This window comes from Pteropus alecto, unplaced genomic scaffold (genome assembly GCF_000325575.1).
Source record: "Pteropus alecto unplaced genomic scaffold, ASM32557v1 scaffold41, whole genome shotgun sequence".
Classification (NCBI taxonomy): Eukaryota; Metazoa; Chordata; class Mammalia; order Chiroptera; family Pteropodidae; genus Pteropus; species Pteropus alecto.
Window position 1 is genome coordinate 1,821,453 of NW_006430464.1, and position 19,702 is coordinate 1,841,154.

At 55.4% G+C, this 19,702-nt stretch overlaps 2 protein-coding genes across 3 annotated transcripts; one reads left to right on the forward strand and one right to left on the reverse strand.

The window, feature by feature from the left end:
- Positions 1-66: 66 nt before the first annotated feature.
- GYS1 (glycogen synthase 1) lies at positions 67-14,244 on the forward strand. 2 transcript variants are annotated; one of them, XM_006905047.3, is made up of 16 exons: positions 273-390; positions 1,843-2,024; positions 3,905-4,096; positions 4,886-5,071; positions 5,386-5,530; positions 6,382-6,499; positions 6,765-6,885; positions 7,098-7,204; positions 8,319-8,378; positions 8,470-8,548; positions 10,038-10,151; positions 10,411-10,537; positions 11,651-11,746; positions 11,934-12,097; positions 12,516-12,596; positions 12,764-14,244. In XM_006905047.3, exons 1-16 carry the CDS (start codon positions 273-275, stop codon positions 13,088-13,090), a joined length of 2,217 nt encoding a protein of 738 aa, XP_006905109.1. In that variant the 3' UTR covers positions 13,091-14,244. The 2 variants fall into 2 exon arrangements, 1 of the variants encoding a protein (XP_006905109.1); XR_003047001.1 differs by lacking the exon at positions 12,764-14,244 and having other exon boundaries at positions 67-390; positions 11,934-12,188.
- A 1,323-nt stretch (positions 14,245-15,567) lies between these two features.
- On the reverse strand, positions 15,568-17,130 carry FTL (ferritin light chain). Its single transcript, XM_006905048.3, has 4 exons — positions 16,806-17,130; positions 16,503-16,649; positions 16,054-16,179; positions 15,568-15,887 (listed from the first exon to the last, which is right to left on the reverse strand). The coding sequence occupies exons 1-4, from the start codon at positions 16,905-16,907 to the stop codon at positions 15,735-15,737; spliced, it is 528 nt and encodes a 175-aa protein (XP_006905110.1). The 5' UTR covers positions 16,908-17,130; the 3' UTR covers positions 15,568-15,734.
- Positions 17,131-19,702: the final 2,572 nt, after the last annotated feature.

Consider the following 19,702-nt stretch of genomic DNA (forward strand, 5'->3'; position numbering starts at 1 on the left):
AGCCAATGGCGCTGGCAGGGGGACGGGCGCCGCCTCCTGGCGGCCGCAAGGCTTTACTGCCGGGGGCCCTCAGCGCTCAGTGACGCTGCGGCTGCCTGCTGCCTAGGTCCGAGCGCCCCAGGACGGGGTGCGGTCGTGCAATAGGAAGCCGAAGGCGTTGCAAGCTTCCCTTCGGGCACCAGCTACCTGGCCCCACACCCTGCCTGGTGCATTCCTCGGACGCCTCCGGAGCCCCTACTTGTGGCCCTTGGAGTCCCCTTCCCGCGTCAGCCATGCCTCTTAGCCGCACTTTGTCCATGTCCTCACTGCCAGGACTGGAGGATTGGGAGGATGAATTCGACATGGAGAACACAGTGCTCTTCGAGGTGGCCTGGGAAGTGGCCAACAAGGGTGAGCACGCCAGGCGGCGGGGCCCGGACGAGAAGGGCAGTCGGGGACGGGTGCCCGGGACTCTTGAGGGGTAGGGGGACAGGGCTACATAGCATGACTCCTGGGTTCTGGGCAAGGAGCCTATGACTCCTGTGTCCTTGGGGAAGAGCTGCGATGTGTCTCCTGGCCCTGGAGGAGTGGGGATGAGTCTCCGGGGTCCTGGGTCCTGGGGAGGAAGAGGCTAAGATGAAAGATTCCTCCGTCCCGGAGGGAGGTTTCTGAAAGACCAGAGACCTGGGTCCTGAACAGGGAAGGAGGTGGGTGGTGGGAATGGGGGTAAGGTTGCACTTCTTAGTGCAAACTTGGGAGACGGGTAGGTTTCAGAGCAGCGGCCGTCCGCATTTGGGAGCGAGCTGACCGGGGACGGGATGCATAAGTCGTGAAGGGAGAAGGGAGGAACTGGTCACTTGAGTGTAAAGATGAGAGGGGGCTGCGGACCCTAATTCTTAGATCCCAGGGTGGGAAAGGGTTGGGGGCCTGAACGCCTGGGCTCTGGAGGTGCTGAGGGCCTGAGCTACGGATTCCTAGAAGGAGAGGAGCCTGTGGCCACACACGTATGGATACTGGAATGAGGGAAGGCTGGCAAGTCCCAAGTTGGTCAGGGGCTGGGCCCTGGGATGGGAGTGGCTGGGGCCCCGGATTTCTGCGTGCAGGCCTCAGAGAGCCTGAGGTTCAGGGTGTGAAGAACCAGGGGAGGCTGTTAGCCCAAGAGCTAGGCGGTCTCACCGCTCACAAGAGAGGAAACTGGGGTTTTTCTTAGCTGAGTCTTGGGAGAGAGAGAAACTGAGCCTTACACCATGGGAGGGGCCGGCAAACACTGAGCCATGTATCACCAAGGCCCAGATTTCAGGAAGTAAGGAGGCTGGGGGCCCAGACTCATGGGTCTGGAGTGGAGTCCTGGGAGGAGCAGGGCCCCGCCTGCCTGTCTCCCTGGTTGGGGAGAGGAGACTGGGGGACAGGTCACCAGAGTCCCTGCGGGACGAGGGAGTCCTGCTTCTCTTGGGCAACTGTGGGAAGCTGAATAGGGTCCTCCTCTGTCATAGAGCCTGGCTGAAAATTTAAATCCAGCTCTCGTAAGCCGGGAACACAGGAGTCTGGGTCCTGGTAATCCTTGTCGGCGTCTGTCTTCTTTGGGAACCCGGCCCCTAATTCCCCCAGACCCAGGAGCTCAGGCCCCCAGCCCCATCTCCCAGACTCAGAAGTCTAGCTCCCCTCTCTCTTAGGCCCGGGAGGACTGTCCTCCGGCCCCTTACCCCCTCCTCCCTCTGACTGTGATTCATGGGCCCCCAGTCCCCTCTTCCCTCTAAGCCACCGGTCCAGGGCCCCAGAACCACCCATGGTCCCCCACCCTGCCCCAGGGCCCAGACCTGTGCACCTCAGCTGGGGCCTGTCCTCATGCACTTGGGCCCACAGTGGGTGGCATCTACACGGTGCTGCAGACGAAGGCGAAGGTGACAGGGGATGAGTGGGGTGACAACTACTACCTGGTGGGACCGTACACGGAGCAGGGTGTGAGGACCCAAGTGGAACTGCTCGAGCCCCCGACCCCAGCTCTGAAGAGGACGCTGGACTCCATGAACAGCAAGGGCTGCAAGGTGGGACATGGCTCGGCCGAGGGCAGGTAGGTGGGGGCTTGCCGCCAGGGTGGGAGCAGCAGATGGAGAAGGGGTGGAGTTGGAGCCGGGGGGACAGCCCCAGGGAGAGAGGGAGGCGTGGACAGAAGCACAGGATAACCTGGTACTTTTTCCCAGGCAGACACAGGAGTTAAGATTGACACTCAGATCAGGATGCCATGAAGTGGGTGGGTGAACCCCAAGCTCTCAGACATTGGTGAATGGAGACAGACAGACAGACAGCAGGGACAGGACAGACTGAGAGACAGTTCCAAGAGGCGAAGATCATCAGACCCAAGGAGAGAGAAAAAGAGCTAGATGGAAAGACGGACAGCCAGACAGGACCCGGATGGGGGGGGCGGGGTGGGCATGGAGTGAGGCAGGTGGCCAGAGTAGGGTTTCTAGAGCCTGAAGTTCAAATTCAGCTTCTGCACTTCCTGCGGCCGTGAACTTGGCTAACGGAATCTGCCTTGTAGGGTTGTTGGGAGGATGAAATAGTTAATAAAGTCTTCAGCCCAGTTCTTGGCCTGAAGTTAGAACTGCGGGTGAGCTTTTATCGTTGTGGTTATTATTATCACCATCACCATTATTACTATAAACAGCCAAGCTCGCAGAGTGAGGTGGACAGGCAGACAAAGGGAGAGAGGCGGATGGAGAGAGACTGAGTGTCCCAAAAGGTGACAATGGCTTCCCCACCCTCCAGGGACTAGAGCAGTACAGAAAGAGATACAGTCTAGACACAGAAGAGAGGTAGCCCGGTGTTTCAGAGAGAAAGACCTAGAAAGAGAGAGGAAGGTGGAATACTAATGAAGGAGAGGTCATCGGGCAGTCCCAGGGGACAGAGCTTTAGAGGGGCAGAGTCCGGGATCAAAGAGAGGAGCGGAGCGTTCCAGGCCGCCGATGAGGGCTGAAGGATGAGCACACAGAGATGGCCGCCGCCCAGGGAGAGAGCCTGCGAGGCAGCAGTGCTGAGTACAGACAGGCTGGTGCTTGGGAGGGAGGGGTACAGTGGTTCCTTCATTCAGCTTCTGGTTTGGGGTGGGGTCTGGAGGCCAGTCAGGCCAGAGGTGTCCCCAAGGAACCCTAGCCCAGCCCTCCCCCCATGGCAGCTGCTCCCCACGTGCTGGGGGCCTAAGAATAGCCCCCCCAGCAAAAGGGCAGACAACAGCTGGGACGGGGAGGGGCATCAGGGTCAGGCTCCCGAGGCTGGGAAAAGCCAGGTTAGGGAGGAGGATCACTGTCAGCTGGACAGAGCTGTGGCACCAGGCCCAGAAATGACGACGACACCAAGGTCTGAGGAAGAAAGAAGCAGACAAGAGAAATGTGGCAGTGGCAGAAATGAGACAGCGAGGCTTAGAAACATGGCAGTGGATAGAAAAATACAGCTCCGGGGTGGGGAAAGAGGGCGGACGGCCATAGAAATGTGGCAGCGAGAACAGTAAAAGGAGCCAGGGGAACGAATTAGCAGCAGAAAGAAGAGATCCTGGCAGAGAGCATCACGATGGGCTGGGGAGAGAAATGTGGCAGCAAACAGAAACAAGGCAGCGGGGACACAGAGACAAGACATGTAAAACGTGTGGTTCTGAGGACGGAAAGGAGGCAGCGGGGGGCGGAGGGCAGCAGTTCTGGAAACTAAGCAAGGGACAGGAAAAATGGTGTGACGGAGACAGGAAAAGATCGTGGTGGGAAAAACGAACGGCAGATAGAGAAATCAGGCGGCGAGTAAGAACTGAGCAGCAGACGCAGAAACAAGATGGCGGGGCTGAGGCAGCAAGCTCCGACACGTGCCCGTGGGTGGGACTGGCATACGCGCTGTGCCCAGACACTGGTAATGCCCTAAGCCTCCCCATGGGTCCCCACAGGCATATTTCGGGCGCTGGCTGATCGAGGGCAGCCCCCTCGTGGTACTCCTCGACGTGGGGGCCTCGGCCTGGGCCCTGGAGCGCTGGAAGGGGGAGCTCTGGGACACGTGCAACATCGGGGTGCCCTGGTACGACCGCGAGGCCAACGACGCCGTCCTTTTTGGCTTCCTCACCACCTGGTTCCTGGGTGAGGTAGGCCCCACTGCCGGTCGCCATGTCACCCTTTTTAACCTCAGGCCCAAAACTATGATGGCAATCATCCCCCCGGCCAGAGCGGGGCTGGTTTCTCCCAGGGCATTCTGGGAGTTGAGTCCTCTAACCCAAGGACTCAAATTCCCAATTCCAGCTTCATTCACTCTGAGTATAGGAATTCTGGGCCATTAGCTCCTGGGGAGGTTGGCCCAGCTGGAGGGCTCAGCCCAGGAAATTCTGGGGGTTTTAGTGATTGAACTTGACTCTCAGGTGGGGCTCTGGATCTTTAGGAAACCCCAGTTTTCATGAGAACTAGGAGACCTGGTTCTGACCCCCTTTTAGATTTTAGAAGGCTCAAGACACTTCATTTCCCCTATCATGGGACAAACAGTATCTGAACTGGCTGCTTCTAGGGCATTCGGGGAGTTGTAGTCCTTTGGCCAGGATTGGCTGTGGGTCGACTCGTGACGGAGCTAAAAGGTCTCTAGGAATTGTGTCCCAGGACCTATGGACAGTAAAACTTCAATCTTTCCAAATCAGCCTTGCCGAGACTTAGAAGATTGTCTGAAAATAAGCCCAGCTCCCATCAGCCTCCGGGGATGGGGTCAGCCGCCCCAGGAACGTACAGTTCCTCGTCCTGTGGGGATTGCAGCAGGCCACCATCCACTCCGTGTGGTGGCGGTGACAGACTTACCTCTCCCCTGCTTCCTGGTCCACGTTGGGGACTGCTGCTTGTCCTCACAGCACGCATGGAGACACAGCACAGCCCCGTTCCCTGTTGCCCCACAGTTCCTGGCCCAGAGCGAGGAGAAGCCGCACGTGGTCGCACACTTCCACGAATGGTTGGCGGGCGTCGGGCTCTGCCTGTGCCGCGCCCGGCGGCTGTCTGTGGCCACCATCTTCACCACCCACGCCACGCTGCTGGGGCGATACCTGTGTGCTGGCGCTGTGGATTTCTACAACAACCTGGAGAATGTGAGCTGGGAGTGCGGCCGGTGGGGGCTGCCAATATTTGAGAACAGCATAACACTGTGTACAAAGCCCTGGGAGATGGAGCTCCCTCTTCTCCTAGGACCCAGGAGTCAAAGTCCCCAGCACCCTCCTCCCTCAGACCCAAGAGTGCAGGTTCCAGCCCCAACCTCCGCCAGGAGTCTGCACCAGGACCCAGGAGTCAAAGTCCCCAGCACCCAAGAGTCCAGGTTCCAGCCCCAACCTCCGCCAGGAGTCTGCACTGCACCTCCAGGCTTCTACCCAGTTTTCCTAACCTGACATCTCTCTTCTCCACCCAGTTCAACGTGGACAAGGAAGCGGGTGAGAGACAAATCTATCATCGCTACTGCATGGAGCGAGCGGCAGCCCACTGCGCTCACGTCTTCACCACTGTGTCCCAGATCACTGCCATCGAGGCTCAGCACCTACTCAAGAGGAAACCAGGTAGGGGGACAAGCTGGGGTCCCTAGACACGAACAAGACAGGTGACTGCGCAAAGGCCGTATCAACTTTCTCACTGTGAAGAGCAGGGAACTACAACTCCCAGAAGGCCCTATGTTCGTGACCTGAATACGAGGCTTGCCTGGCTGTTTACCATAGAGACTAATGGGAAATGTAGTTTCGTTGATATTAATCTCAGAAATGGTAAAATTCTTTTATTGGCTAATGTAGATATGGGTCTTCTGAAAGAGGGTAGAGGGTCATTGGATTTTGTTTCTGAGAAAAGCAGTGTTAGAACCACTTACTCTTCCTAAATTATAGCCTCAATTCTCAATGGATGTAAGGCAAGAACTATAACTCCCAGAAGGCCTTTGGGCTGCTCAGCTCCTTGTAGTCCTGGAATTGTACCCTGGGAGCTGATGGGGGTTATAATTTTTCGTTGATATGCTTTCATTTCTGTGAGGATAGAAAAATGGTTTTGACCATAAAGGAGGCCTGAAGATAGAGGATATATTCTAGGAGAAGCAGGATGGGGATGTTTAATCATTCCCACCTCTGGGTGGAATGAGACAAAAAAAAAAAGAACTACAGCTCCCAGAAGCCCCAGAGTAGATTAGTTTCCTGTTTGGTTAGTCATGTGCAGGGGCTGATGGGAGCTGTAGGTATGCTTATGAACATGAGCGAGTAATATTGTGCAAGAAGGCATCCGAGAGGCAGGGCAGCCGTGTCACCGAGGGAACTCCTAGAGGAGCTACTGAAACAAAGAAAGGAAGGGGTCTTTCCTTCATTTATTCATTCAACCACATTGACCTGAACGAAGAAATGAAACATGGGACCATCTCTCTCATTCCCAGATATCGTGACCCCCAATGGACTGAATGTGAAGAAGTTCTCTGCCATGCATGAGTTCCAGAACCTCCATGCTCAGAGCAAGGCCCGAATCCAGGAGTTTGTGCGGGGCCATTTTTATGGGTACGTGGGCCAGATCCCTAGGTCTCGGGAGAGAGGACAGGTTGGGGGCTCCGCCTCTTGATTTTCCGAGTGCCAGAACAATAGCTGAGTATTGAAGGAGATCCCCAGCTGAGCATTAAAGAACCACAAATCCCAGGAGTCTCCATGTGGCCTCCACTCCATCTGTGGTCTTCTTTGCCCCTGGAGCTTCTGGGATTTGTAGTTTCAAGGCCAGGACTTGAGGGCGAGGGTCTCAGCCTCACCTGGCCTGGTGTGGCTTCTTTAGGCACCTGGACTTCAACTTGGACAAGACCTTGTACTTCTTTATCGCCGGCCGCTACGAGTTCTCCAACAAGGGGGCCGACGTCTTCCTGGAGGCCTTGGCCCGGCTCAACTATCTGCTCAGAGTAAGGCCTGCCTGGGCTGCCAGGGGACAAAGAGAGGACGAGAAAATCAGTACATAAGTGGCGGGAACAGAGACCCAGGGAGGTGGCGATGGGGAACCCCTTTGACATGAAAGGGCATGCCAGCGTCCTGACGGTCTTGGGTGGTGGAAAAGGGTGGATGGCCTCAGCCTCCCCGCACGTGACCCTGACCCGCCCGCTTTCCTCCGCCTCAGGTCAACGGCAGCGAGCAGACGGTGGTCGCCTTCTTCATCATGCCGGCTCGGACCAACAATTTCAACGTGGAAACCCTCAAAGGCCAGGCCGTGCGCAAGCAGCTTTGGTCAGCAGCCCGCGGCCCGGGGTCCCAGCTGTGTGCTCTGGGTCCAGTGGAATCTTAAGTTTTGTCATTTGTAACGTGAACATCCGGCCCCACCAATTTCTAGTGAAGTCACTTTGCTCAAGACGCCTCCGGCTCGGTGGCAGTAAGAAGTCGCAGGCAGGACAAGTGTGACAGCAAGACCAGGGCTCTGATATCAAACCAGCGAGGTCCAACTCGTGCCACTGACCCTTGCTGGCTTGGCGACTTTAAGCAAACCACTCCCCCTCCCTGAGCCTCAGTTTCCTCACCTGTGAAACCCATTCATTAGCCAGCAGGTGTTCAGTGAGGACCTACTATGTGCCAGGCACTGTTCCAGGCCCTGGGACACACAGCTGGGAACAAAAAAGATAAAATCCCTTCTCTCGTTGAGCTCACATTCTAGAAAATTCTATAGAAAGTGCCAAAAAAAAAAAAAAAAGGCTATGACAGTGTTGTGCGGACAGGCCACACTGAGAAAGTGCCATTGGGTAGAGACCAATAGAGGAAATGAGGGAGCCCTGTGTCGATCTGGGGAGCGGCAAGCGCAAAGGCCCTGAGGCTGGGGTCGGAGCCGATGGGACAGGAGTGGGGCCAGAGCTATGGGAGGATTGTGACCAGAGGAACAACAGTGGGTTAGAGGGTGGCACTATTCGTCAGCTTCATCTGTGTCCATAAATTTTCTTCTCGCACATAATTTTCCCTTTTTATAAAACGGGGCTCAGTGTTGCCACCTCCAGGACTAGTACAGGTCCTAATAATAGCTGACATTTCTGGAAAGCTCGCTGTGTGCTGGGCACCGTGCACCTTTTTGTCATGACCTCATCAGTTCCCACTGCTAACCTCTGAGGTTGATTCTATTTTTATTTCCATCTGACTGATGAGTCACTGAAGTCAGAGAGGGAAGGCCACCTGTCCCTGGCCACACAGCTGATGCGAGGCACAAGGGATCTGAGCCTTCCAGGGCCTGTCTCCCAGGTCTCCATCCTCTAGCTTGGAATCCCCAGGGATTTGCTGCTCAGACCTCAGCTTCCCAGCAGCCCCAGAAACCTAACAGTAAATGGCCGGTGTGTATGTGATGTTGCTTTGCTCTTTCCAGGGATACGGCCAATGCGGTGAAGGAGAAGTTTGGGAGGAAGCTTTACGAATCGTTGCTGGTGTGAGTGCCCCCACCCTCAGCCCGGTACCCGCCTAGGCCCTGGCCCCTCTCCTCACCCCTTCTCAGATGCATGCCCCTGTCCGCCCTGCAGGGGAAGCCTCCCAGACATGAACAAGATGCTGGACAAGGAGGACTTCACTATGATGAAGAGAGCCATCTTTGCCACGCAGGTACGGTTTGGATCCCGGAGCAGAAGGATGGCGATTCCCAGCAGCCCCAGGGGCAGCTCGCTATGTCAGCTCTGACCCGGGAGATTACTGGGAGTCCTACTTTATTGGGCAGACCTTTCTAGGGAATCCATTCGGAGGTCCACAGAAGGGTGTGAGCGCTGGTTGGCCGAACTTCAATTCCCAGAAGCCTTTAGGGCCGCCTGCCTTCCCAGGGCTCATTATGCCACAGGGGCTGCTGGGAGTTGTGTTTTCTCTGAGTCCCCAGGGTCCATGCGGACTTTAGAAAGTTAAGACCGCTGGAGGAGAACCACAACTCCCAGTTGTCCTTGGGCTGTGCTGCATACCAACTCCACCTCTGCCCCCAGAGACCTCTGGGAGTGGCCGTTTCGGTGGGCCTCTTTAGGGAATGCCCAGGAGGTCATCTAAAACACTGATAACCTGAAGAACATTGAATGCACGCCGCAGGCGCTACGTCTTACCCCACCGGCTGTGTCGTAGTCCCCAAACACCCCTGGGAATTGGAGCTTCTTTAGATTCCTGAGGTTAATGGAATTATGTGGATGGGAAACTTTAGGGGAAAAAATTCAGTCACCAAATGAGAACTACAGTTCCTAGCAACCCCTGGGGCTTTCTGCCCCAGAGATTTCTGGGAGTTAGGATTCTTTCATTCTCTGAAGTCAAGCGTCTTTGTTCCCTTTGTTCGGGATTGGTGAGACATTTCCTGGGGAATGGAAAGGTTGACAGCCAAGTTTCGTAAACAAGGTGTGACCTGCTTTTAGCCAAACTAACATTTCCAGTAGTTCCCTAAAGCAGCCTGCCTCACTGAGGGCTGCTGGGGGTTACAGTTTCTTGGGCCCCTGGAGTCAGTAGACAACTAAAGGTGAGCATAGCTTTTAATGAGAGAAAGGACGGAACAGTTGCAAAGAACTCTACATTCCAGTGGTCTCCTGGGACTTCCATCATACTAGCCCTATCCTCCTTCAGTGAGAATCGGAAGAAGAATTCATTCAGTGATAATTCCCACGTAGGGAATTGTGGTTTCTTTGGGCTTCTGTTGGGATGGAGGCAGAGGCAGTGGATACAGCACAGAGAGTAAAGGGAGTTTGGAGAGAAAGAGCCAGGATTTTCATAAGAAAACGACAACTTTCGGCCACACCTGCACTTTGCTACCATATTGGCATCCTCTGTCCTGTCGACTGGGAGGAGTTATCATTCCTTGGGATTTTCTCGAAGATAGAGCCAAGGGTAGTCCATGGGGCTCGTTAACCCTGGCTCTGCCTCAAAGACAACTGGGAACTGTAGTTTCTTTTCAGCTCAGGGTGGCGAAAGGGGAAAGAACCTTCATAGACAGAGCCAAGTAGGAAATCTACAACTCTCGGTAATCTTTTGGGCTTGTTGCCCCACAGCCTGGTGGGAATTGTAGTCTCTTTGGATCCTCAGGGTCAGCAGGTGCCTTCTTTGACCCCCACCCCACTTGTGCCCCCTACAGCGGCAGTCTTTCCCCCCTGTGTGCACCCACAATATGCTGGACGACTCCTCGGACCCTATCCTGACCACCATCCGTCGAATTGGCCTCTTCAATAGTAGTGCCGACAGGGTCAAGGTGAGGGTCCTGCACTTTGCCGGAGGGTGGGGGGAGCCTGGACCTCACATTTCCCACCTCCTCTTGTTTATCGAAGGATTGCTTGCTTTGTTTAGAAAGAGCCTTAGCTTCAGAGGCAGACAGACTTGGATTCAAATCTTTGTCCTGCCACTGACTTGTGTGACTTTAGACAAGATTTTTTACCCTCCAGGCCACTCTGGGATGACAGAGAGTAGCTAATTAAGGTGCCTCAGGCTGAGCCCTTCTTTTCCACTGCCAGGTGATTTTCCACCCAGAGTTCCTCTCCTCCACGAGCCCCCTGCTCCCGGTGGACTATGAGGAGTTTGTCCGTGGCTGCCACCTTGGGGTCTTCCCCTCCTACTATGAGCCATGGGGCTACACGCCAGGTGAGTGCTGCATGGCAGTGGGGTCCTCGTCAGATCTGGCATGATCCGGGAACCAGGGACTGGCTCTGTCTGAGCCCAAGCTCATCCTTTGCAATACAGGAACAATCTTTTCTGCTACAGTGTGTTTCTGTGACACAGCAGCTCATGTGATGTGTAACTGGAAGGCTGATATCACGGTTCACATGTGATTTCCCCCAATATGCTGATGACAACGGCTTAATGCACAGTTCACTAACAAAACCGAATGTGGCTGGGGCAACGTCTCCCCGGGCTGTCCCCAGTGCCCGTCGGCTCCCCACCTTCTGAGGTTGGCTCCCTTTAGACATAGGCTCCGAGTTGCAACCGCTTATCTGCAGTTCTCATATGTTTTTAAGGCTAAATACATACCACGCTAGCTATAGTATTTCTTAATTTATGAGTAATTTAACAAGGCTTTTAAACTGTGCTTGCATGATATTTAGTTTTGCCAGTTTCGTTTCATCTGTGGTTAAAATGGTGCATCCATTTTGTGTGGTCGGACCGTACCCTATTTTCACCATAAGCCCTGTTATAGTTAATGCCTGCTTTTGCAGCCTACAGAGGTTTTTAGAAACATCATATGAGAATTATATAAACCCCTCGAAACATTTCTCAGTGCTATTTAAGAGAGTAAACAAGGCAAAGTACTTACTCTGTACACAGCGATAGTAATAATGAGACCTTTTCTTACCTCCTGTCAAAACAGACTATGAAGCTGTGATAGCCAAAACAGTATGGTTTGACACAAGAAAGCATCTTACAGGGTGTGAGAATTAAATAAAGTGGTACACATTGGTCCAAAGCTCCATCAATAAATTAGCATCCTTACCGCCCAACTATAGACTTTTCCTCATCCCGAGACCTTGGGACAAGTGGATTCCCTTTTCTGAGACCCTTAGCTGCCCCTCTAAGAAATAGGGACTATAATAAACAGTCTAACGCACAGCCTAGTTTTTCGAGCTCCTTCTGACTTGTTCAGCACAGCGCCCGGCACTTGGCAAAACTGCCAGTAGAGGGCGCCGTTGAGGCTTTTATTGCGGTTTCAGACAAGGTGGGGCGGGAAGCTAAGGAGGCCTTTCTCACTACTTCCCGCAGCTGAGTGCACGGTTATGGGCATCCCCAGTATCTCCACCAACCTCTCCGGCTTCGGCTGCTTCATGGAGGAACACATCGCAGACCCCTCGGCTTACGGTCAGCGCCCAGACTGAGAGCCAGGACTCTTGGATCCTGGGAAGGAGGACCCTTGGGTCACTAAGAGAAAACAGATCGGGGTGGACTCCTAGGTCCCCTCGGGAGGAGGGTCCTGGTGCCACAGAGTCCCAGGGAGAATGAAGGTTTCCCCAATTTGTTCTCTGAGTCCCCGTCCTGGCCCCCACAGGCATCTACATTCTGGACCGGCGGTTCCGCAGTCTGGATGATTCCTGCTCGCAGCTCACCTCCTTCCTCTACAGCTTCTGCCAGCAGAGCCGGCGGCAGCGCATCATCCAGCGGAACCGTACCGAGCGCCTCTCTGACCTTCTGGACTGGAAATACCTAGGCCGGGTATAACTCCCTTTCCTGTCCTCTGCTGGTGAATCAGCCGCTTCCGAATTCTGGGTCTCTGGTTCCTCAGTCTCAAAGGCCGGCGAAGGGGGTACGGTCTCCTCCTACTTGTCATAGTTGCTGTCCCTTTAAGAAATTAATTTCTGCCGAAGACCGCAAAAGTGTGAAGTTCTCCTATTTGCATAAGGGTGTGGCCAAGGAGCCTTGCCTCAGAGACTGTCCACTCACAGCTCTGCCTGTCTACATACGGGGTGGAGCTAGGAAATGGATGATTGGCTTAGGGGCCTAGGAGGCGGTACTTCAGAGCGTGCTCATCTGCATAAAAGGTGTGGCCAGGGTTGCCCCGCTCCAGGTCTGCCTGGGGCTGGAGCCAGGCCCGCCCCGCCCCCTGATGCCCCCTCCCCTTCTTTCCCTCAAGTACTACATGTCAGCGCGCCACATGGCGCTGGCCAAGGCTTTTCCAGAGGACTTCACCTACGAGCCCCACGAGGCTGAGGCGGTGAGTGGACCCAGGTTCTCTGGTGGGCCAGGAGCTAGAGGGCTGGGCTTGGGGGTGGGGGTGGGGGTTCCTTCCTAGAGTCAGAAGGCCTCGGGGGTGGTGGATTCCTGGGCAGAACTGGGGGCCACCGCTCACTTTGCCCTTTGTGCTCATGTCCCCATACACAGACCCAAGGCTACCGCTACCCACGGCCGGCCTCAGTGCCGCCGTCGCCCTCGCTGTCTCGACACTCGAGCCCGCACCTGAGCGAGGATGAGGAGGATCCCCAGGACCGGCCACCAAATGAAGACGGTGAGCGCTACGACGAGGAAGAGGAGGCTGCCAAGGACCGGCGCAACATCCGTGCCCCAGAGTGGCCGCGCCGCGCCTCCGGCTCGTCCTCCACGGGCGGCGGAAGCAAGCGCGGCTCAGTGGACACGGTGCCTTCCAGCTCAGTCAGCACCCCCAGTGAACCCCTCAGCCCTGCCAGCTCCCTGGGTGAGGAGCGCAACTAGGTCCCCTACCCCACACTCCTCGCCCGCCGGGGCCTCGCTCATCCCGAGGGCGGATGCAGAACTGTGCTGCTCATAACCCCCACTCCAGATCCCGAACCTTCCACTGGAAGGTTCACAGCCCCGCCCCCTCCGCTATACACTCCAGCCCCTCCAGCTCAGCTCTTGGAATCCCCAACACTCCAGAATCCACAACGCGGTGCCTTTCTTGGGTTCCAGAATGTATCATTTGTGCCCTGGAGTCCCCTAGGCCTGGCCTGGGTCGGAGTGTCCAGGAATCTGCCATTGTCCCGTCATGGTGCCAGAGGTTTTAGGAAACCCCGTCTGTTGCCTTCTAGAGCCCTTTGTGGCTTATAATTCTGCACCCTACTGAGCACACCCTGCTAAGGCCTTGCCTGGGGACCGCCAAGCCCTGGAAACCACGTGGTGTCCCTGGTAACGAGACAATCAAGTCCAAAGCTGGAGCACTTTCAAAGACTTGAGTGCAGAAGGTCCTCTTTTTCAACTCCAGAACTGGGGCTCCAGGACAGGGCACTCATGTTTTCACTCTGTTCTTGCCCTCCCTGGGGTATCTGGCTCTGCCTGGAGGATCCCTCTCCCACCTGCTTCCCTCCTCCTCCTCCACACTTCTGCCAAGCAAGGGAGGCGCAGAACCACTTGGCTTCTCATTTCTCTTGGAGAACATACGGTCTTGGTCCCCATGTCCTTCTGGCCTTTTCTGGACCAGATCCTACTCCTTCCGTGAGTCCGATTTCTCTCCCTGGATCTCGAGACTCCTGTGCCCTCTAGGGAGAATCCCCTTGCTAAGGACAAAACTGGCTGTCTTCTACCCCCACAACCGCCAGGCCCACCATGAAACCACTGGGTTCTAGGTCCTGGCTGGTGAGTCTAGAACCTTACCACTAATGCTGCATCCTGGTCCCCTTCCCATGGTCTAGAACTGCGCCCACTGGGTTCTAGAACCTCCATTTTTACCTCGAGGCTCTTCCATCCCCAAGCTGTGCCCTGCCCCCAGCTTTGGTGAAAGGGAGGTGCCCCCTCACGCGTGCCGTGCTGTGTCTTATGCACTTGGTTTGTAGTTGGGAGGGTGGGGGCAGAAAGGGTGTGATTGAAGTGTGTGCGGAGAAGAAAAAATACAACTATATTTAAGAATCCCAGGTCTGGTCCAACGTGAGGACTTGGTGGGCATCGCACTCAGCCCCTCCCTCCTCTTTACCTCCCCTCTTCCTCCCGCTGCCCCGATCCCTTGTCTCGTTCCGCTGTCATGGAGACTTGGATTGCTATTCTAGATTCCAGTGTTCTTTCAAGGGAAGGCACCCCTGTCTTTTATTTAATTGGGACCTAACTTGCAAGTGGCCAAAACTTGGCTCAAGCTCTTTGGCAGACAAGGGCCGTGTCACTGGAAAAAGGGTCCATAGGGTACCCACGAGACACGTGTGGATCTTTAGGTTAACGAAATTCCTCGGCACCGCTTGGTAGCCACAGGTAGCCACATGTGGCTCCCTATTCTAATGCAGATGTAGAACATTTCTGTCACTGCAAAAAGTTCTGGACAGCACTTAGAGCATGTTTCCAGGGCTCTGCCCGCTCTGGGCTTTGACCCTACTGTCCCCCGGATAGAGCTCTATTTTCGAGATAAATCTGCTTTTTTAGTCTTCCCTAGGTCTACGTCATAGGTGCATCTCTGAACCAACTGATTTTCAGGGGAGTAGAAAACTCCGATTGTTTGGATTCGGGTGTAAGGATCCTTTCTGTTAGCCAGTGTGACAGACACAAGCCCCCTCCCCCACCAGAATCACCAGTGGCCACCAAAGTGCGGTGACAGGGGCACGGTTCTGAGTGGACGAAAGAACATGTGTCCAGCAGCCACCTCTCAGATTCTCCCACCAAAAACATGGAAAGGTCAGGGGTCAGAGTTGACATTGTTTGGTAACTGGGACTCAAGTTTCCTAAGTCATCCTCGAGCTTCTTCAGTTCCCTTTTGGATGATTTGGCCCCCAACTTTCACATCCCATTTCTGTACTTAGCTCAGCACCTCTTGCACATCAGGTGCTCCCAGCCCCAGATCCCTCTTTCTTCCTGTTTTGTCTTCAAGCAACTTTTGGAGGTCAGATCTGGGTGCCTCCCAGCTGCTGTGGGCAATTTACATAGTAATAGCCTCAACTCAGCCTTATGGAGCTGGTAATTCTATTTAAACCTTTCTGGATTGAGCGGGACTATATAGAGCACAGTATCTGGCCACACAGTATGGTTACTGTGGGTATCTCTCGGTGTTTGCTTCTAGCCATCAGCCCCAGGTCTTACCAAACTAGACCCTGGGCAGCACTTAGCCTGGCAGAAAACCCCACAGGTGAGAGATGAAGCCTTAGGACAGGAAAGGGTGGTGGGGCCGACTCCCACTGGCCTGGTCCAGCTAGCCTATCAAAATAGATCCCACCCTTGCTTCCCACAGCCAGCACATGTGCCCGCACACACAAAAACAGCTGTTGCAAAAAGCTTTATTGTTTCAATTTGGTCCAAGTCATGGTAGAGGGCTCCAAGATGGTTGGAAGGCTGTCTACTGGTTGCAGGGAGAGGTTCAGGCACAAGGCCAACACCAAGGGGATGCAGAGGGGCCCCCTCAAAAGCCTCTGGGCTCCAAAGGCTCTTAGTCATGCTTGAGGGTGAGCCTTTCGAAGAGATATTCGCCCAGCCCAGCCTGGGGGCAGGCCAGCCTGCGGAGGTTAGTCAGGTGGTCGCCCATCTTCTTGATGAGTTTCACCTCCTCATCTAGGAAGTGGGTCTCCAGGAAGTCACAAAGCTGTGAGAGGAAAAACAGAAAATGCTGCCACTTGCACCTAACCGTGTGACTGATGGGGGAACGAGGTTCGGAAGGAAATTTGACAGAGGAGGCCAGGACTGAGGATGTAGAGTGCATTCCAGGGAAGGTCTTAGGATGGGCAGACTTGGATGAAGGAGGCACTTACATGGGGGTCTGCGTGGGCAGAACCCAGGGCATGAAGATCCAGAAGGGCCTGGTTCAGGTTCTTCTCCATGATCATAGCGGCTTCCATGGCATCCTGAGTTCTACCCCACTCATCTTGAGAAGGTTTCTACACGGAAGACAGGGGCGGCTCAGAACTGGCCACATAACCCACAGAGGACTAACACTTGCTCGCAGCTGCGGGGGTAAAGCGCTTAGCCCAAGAGACATCTACCGCACCCGAACCCGCACCCCCCAGTCTCCTACAACTCCATGCGCCATGAGACCACGGCGCGGTCTTGGAATGGGCTGCTCCACTTTTAGCCATAATTAAAAATCCACACAAGGCCGAAAACCTCCTAGAAGCCCGAGCGATGCCTAAACCGCGGCGGTCAAGGCGCCTGGGTGCAGGGACGGCTGGGAGATGTCGTCCGCAGCCCACACCCCACTGACCTGCAGGTCCTGGAAAACGGCACGGCCGCCACGCTGGCTTTGCATCTTCAGGAGACGCTGGGCGCCCTCGCGTTTCTCTTCGGCCAACTTGCGAAAGAAGTGACCCACGCCTTCCAGAGCCACATCGTCGCGGTCGAAATAGAAGCCCTGCGGGAAGAAATGGCGAGAACAATGGTCAGCCGGAGGCCAGCGGGCTCCGCCCACCCGCTCCCCAACGGGACAAAGCAGGCCCGCGCACGCGCACAAGGCTGGAGGTGCGCGGAGCGGGGAAACTTAGGCCCCGGGCGTCCGAGAGACCCTCACCAGAGAGAGGTAGGTGTAGGAGGCCCGCAGATACAGGTTGACCAGGCGGTTGACGGCGGCCTCCACCTCGGTGGAATAATTCTGACGGATCTGAGAGCTCATGGTTGTTAGGCAATAAGGAATTAAGCTCAAAACACGGTGATGACTGGTCTCGCAGGCCAAGGATGGTTGAGAAGGTTCCGAAGTTTGCGACTGGAAAAAAGGTTGGAGGGTGGTCGAAGACTGGAAGAAGGAGCGTCCCTGGGTCTGTTCCGTCCAAACACTGTTGAAGCAAGAGACAGATCCGGGGGACCGCCGAGGGCACTGCGAGAGGCAGTGACCAAGGCGGCTTCTTTTATGGCGCGCGGGCCTCTGGAGGTGGGGCGTTTGGGGAGAGCAATTGGCCAATCCGCGGTGGCGGGAGGCGAGGTCTGGAGCCCGCACGTGACCAATCCGGAGCAGGGGAGTCCCAGACTCCGCCTTCCGCCACCCCGGAGGTGGGGAAGTCACGCGCCTGTAGCTCGCGGTTGTTGTGAAATGGGGAATTGAGAAGGGGCGGTGGTGGGGGAAGGTTCACAGGGACTAAGGGCCTAGCACTGATTCTGAATAGTCAGGGGATTCTTGGGGTCTCTGTGGTAGGTGGAAGATTATTGACACTGGGACCCCTGGAAAATGAAGACCCTGGGGTCCTTGGGAGGGTCTCAGGAAAAGTAGGTTGGATTCTGGGGTTGTCTCCTAGAGCATGAACTTTTCTGGGGCTCTGGGAGTTCCTCAGAGGTGGAGGCCTCCAGATTGCCGGGGTTTGCTTTGGGAGATGAGGGGTCCCAAGATAATTTGGATGTGTGGGGGCGTTTCTGTAGCCTTAGTGTTCACTATGGAGGGTCGTATTTTTCTGGAAAGTTCCTGGGGAAGGTCTTTAGGCCCTTGAGGTGATCTGCGAGATTAAAAAGAGTGGGGGACAGGGATGTCTCTGGAACCCTACTAGGGACTCTGTTTTCTTGTTTTTTTTTGTTTTGTTTTGTTTTTAAGAAGTAGAGGTCTAGGAGAGCCCCTGAGAAAGAATCTGGGACTCTTGGAATACTTTGGGGCTACTTCAGGGCCCCATTGTTTTTCTGGGAGCTGAGATGGGGAGGGGTGAAATGACAAGCTTCAGTGTCTCTCTGAGGCTGTGTTCCCTGGGGACTATTTTGAAAGCAGCCAGAGACGTTGGGAATTCTCTCTGGCTCTGAAGCCATCTTTGTGAAGTTGTCTTGCCTGAGACAGGCTCCTTCCGGGTGACAAAGAGAAGCCCTGGGGTGTGGGAAAACGAGGATCTGGGGACCTGTGGATGGGATGTGTGTCTTCGACCAAAGTACATTTTTAAAGTGTGCCAGGTCCGGGCTGGCTGGCTCACACCAGGACTCAGCCTGAAAGGAGAACCCTTTTGTGGTCAACTGAACGGACAGAACTTGACCCCACTTCGGTGCCCTGATGGAGGTCGGGGTGTTGCGGGGAAGAGGTCGGGCCCTGCTTTACAGGGAAGCCACCCCAACAGCCTAGTCAGGGTGCATCCTGAACAGGGCAGGGGGCGTGGGGAGGGGGGGCAAAAAAAAGTCTGGGGTCCTGGAGGGGTGTCTGGGCCAGTGTCCGAGAGAGCAGAGGTGCTGAGTCATGCTGATCTCAGCACAGGAAGGGGCTCAGGCAGAAGGGTGGGTGGGGCCGGCCACTGACCTCATCTCCTTGGTGGGACGGCAGTCTGGCTGGGACCCTGCGATCTAGGCCTGGCTGGCTCGGACCCAAGTCTGGCCCCCTCCCCCAAAGTACCGCCTGGAGTGTTCTTTGTCTCCAAGTCTTACTGTCTTTTTAGTTCCCGTGATGTTTTTCCTGGGCTGCAGCTTGTGTCCATATTGTCATCTACTCCCAGCTGTGATGACTGAGTCCCTCACTGCTATCTTATCCGGCTGACATCTCTCCCCCCAGACTCGGTGTCTCTGGGGAGAGTGCATGGGGGCGGGGCAGTTGCCCTAGGCACACAGTCACAAAGGAGCCTAAGTTACTCATTCACAGGGTGTCAAACCTCAGCCTGAAGACCTTTAGCCTCGGGCTGGCCACACCAGTGGGAAGTGCTCAGAGGTAGGGGAAGCCGAGGGGATGAGACAGATGATCTGAAGGACAGACAGAGAGATCTTAGGGTTGGGGCGGAGGTCCTGGGGGTCTGTGGGAAGGCCAGAGATCCAGAGAGGGGGACAGAGACCCAGAGACACTGGGATAGAGACAGAAGGGGTCTAAGGCTCAGAGGGGAAGATAAGGGAACAGAAAGATCTATTGAGAGGGGAACAGAGACCTAGGAAGAGAGACAGAGACCCAGAGAAAAACAGACTGACTCTTCAAGTGACCTCATTCTAATCCTGATTCCCCTTCAATCTTCTAGGCCTTTCCGAGTTCAGCATCTCCCCTGGGCCCTGCTCCTTTCCTGGGGGGAACCACTCACTAGTACCTCGGAGCTGCTCCTCCTTCAGACCCTCTCCCCACAGCCTTGTCCCCCATCACAGGTTTGGGCCGGGTCTTCTCCCTTCGACCCCTCATCCCAGCCTCCCTACCTCCAGTAGCTTCCATGTAAGGGTCCAGACCCCGCCGCCCCCCTTCTCTGCTCAGTAAAAGTGCAACTTCCTATGTGGTGGAAGCATCTAGGCCCTCCTTCCCCCAGGCACGGGAGGTATGCTGTTTTCTGACCCACCCCCTCAACCCCAGGCTCCTCTGCCTGGCTCCAATACAATACCCTGGGCTGCAACTCCTGTTCTGAGTCACCTGTGTTCCCCTTGGGACTGCAGGATCAGGGAGGGCTGGGACCTAACTCATCACTAACTCACAGAGGGCACCGGGCACCCTCAGAAAAAGATGTCAGCGTATGGAGCCTTGTCTCTTCCGCCAGCCAGAGA

Coding starts and splice junctions, on each gene's coding strand:
- GYS1 (XM_006905047.3), top strand. CDS start 273: ATGCCTCTTAGCCGCACTTTGTCCATGTCCTCACTGCCAGGACTGGAG. Junction 5,531..6,381: donor CCTACTCAAGAGGAAACCAG/GTAGGGGGACAA, acceptor TCTCATTCCCAG/ATATCGTGACCCCCAATGGA. Junction 6,886..7,097: donor GGCTCAACTATCTGCTCAGA/GTAAGGCCTGCC, acceptor CCTCCGCCTCAG/GTCAACGGCAGCGAGCAGAC.
- FTL (XM_006905048.3), bottom strand. CDS start 16,907: ATGAGCTCTCAGATCCGTCAGAATTATTCCACCGAGGTGGAGGCCGCC. Junction 16,650..16,805: donor CCTACACCTACCTCTCTCTG/GTGAGGGTCTCT, acceptor TTCTTCCCGCAG/GGCTTCTATTTCGACCGCGA. Junction 16,180..16,502: donor CCGTTTTCCAGGACCTGCAG/GTCAGTGGGGTG, acceptor TCTTCCGTGTAG/AAACCTTCTCAAGATGAGTG.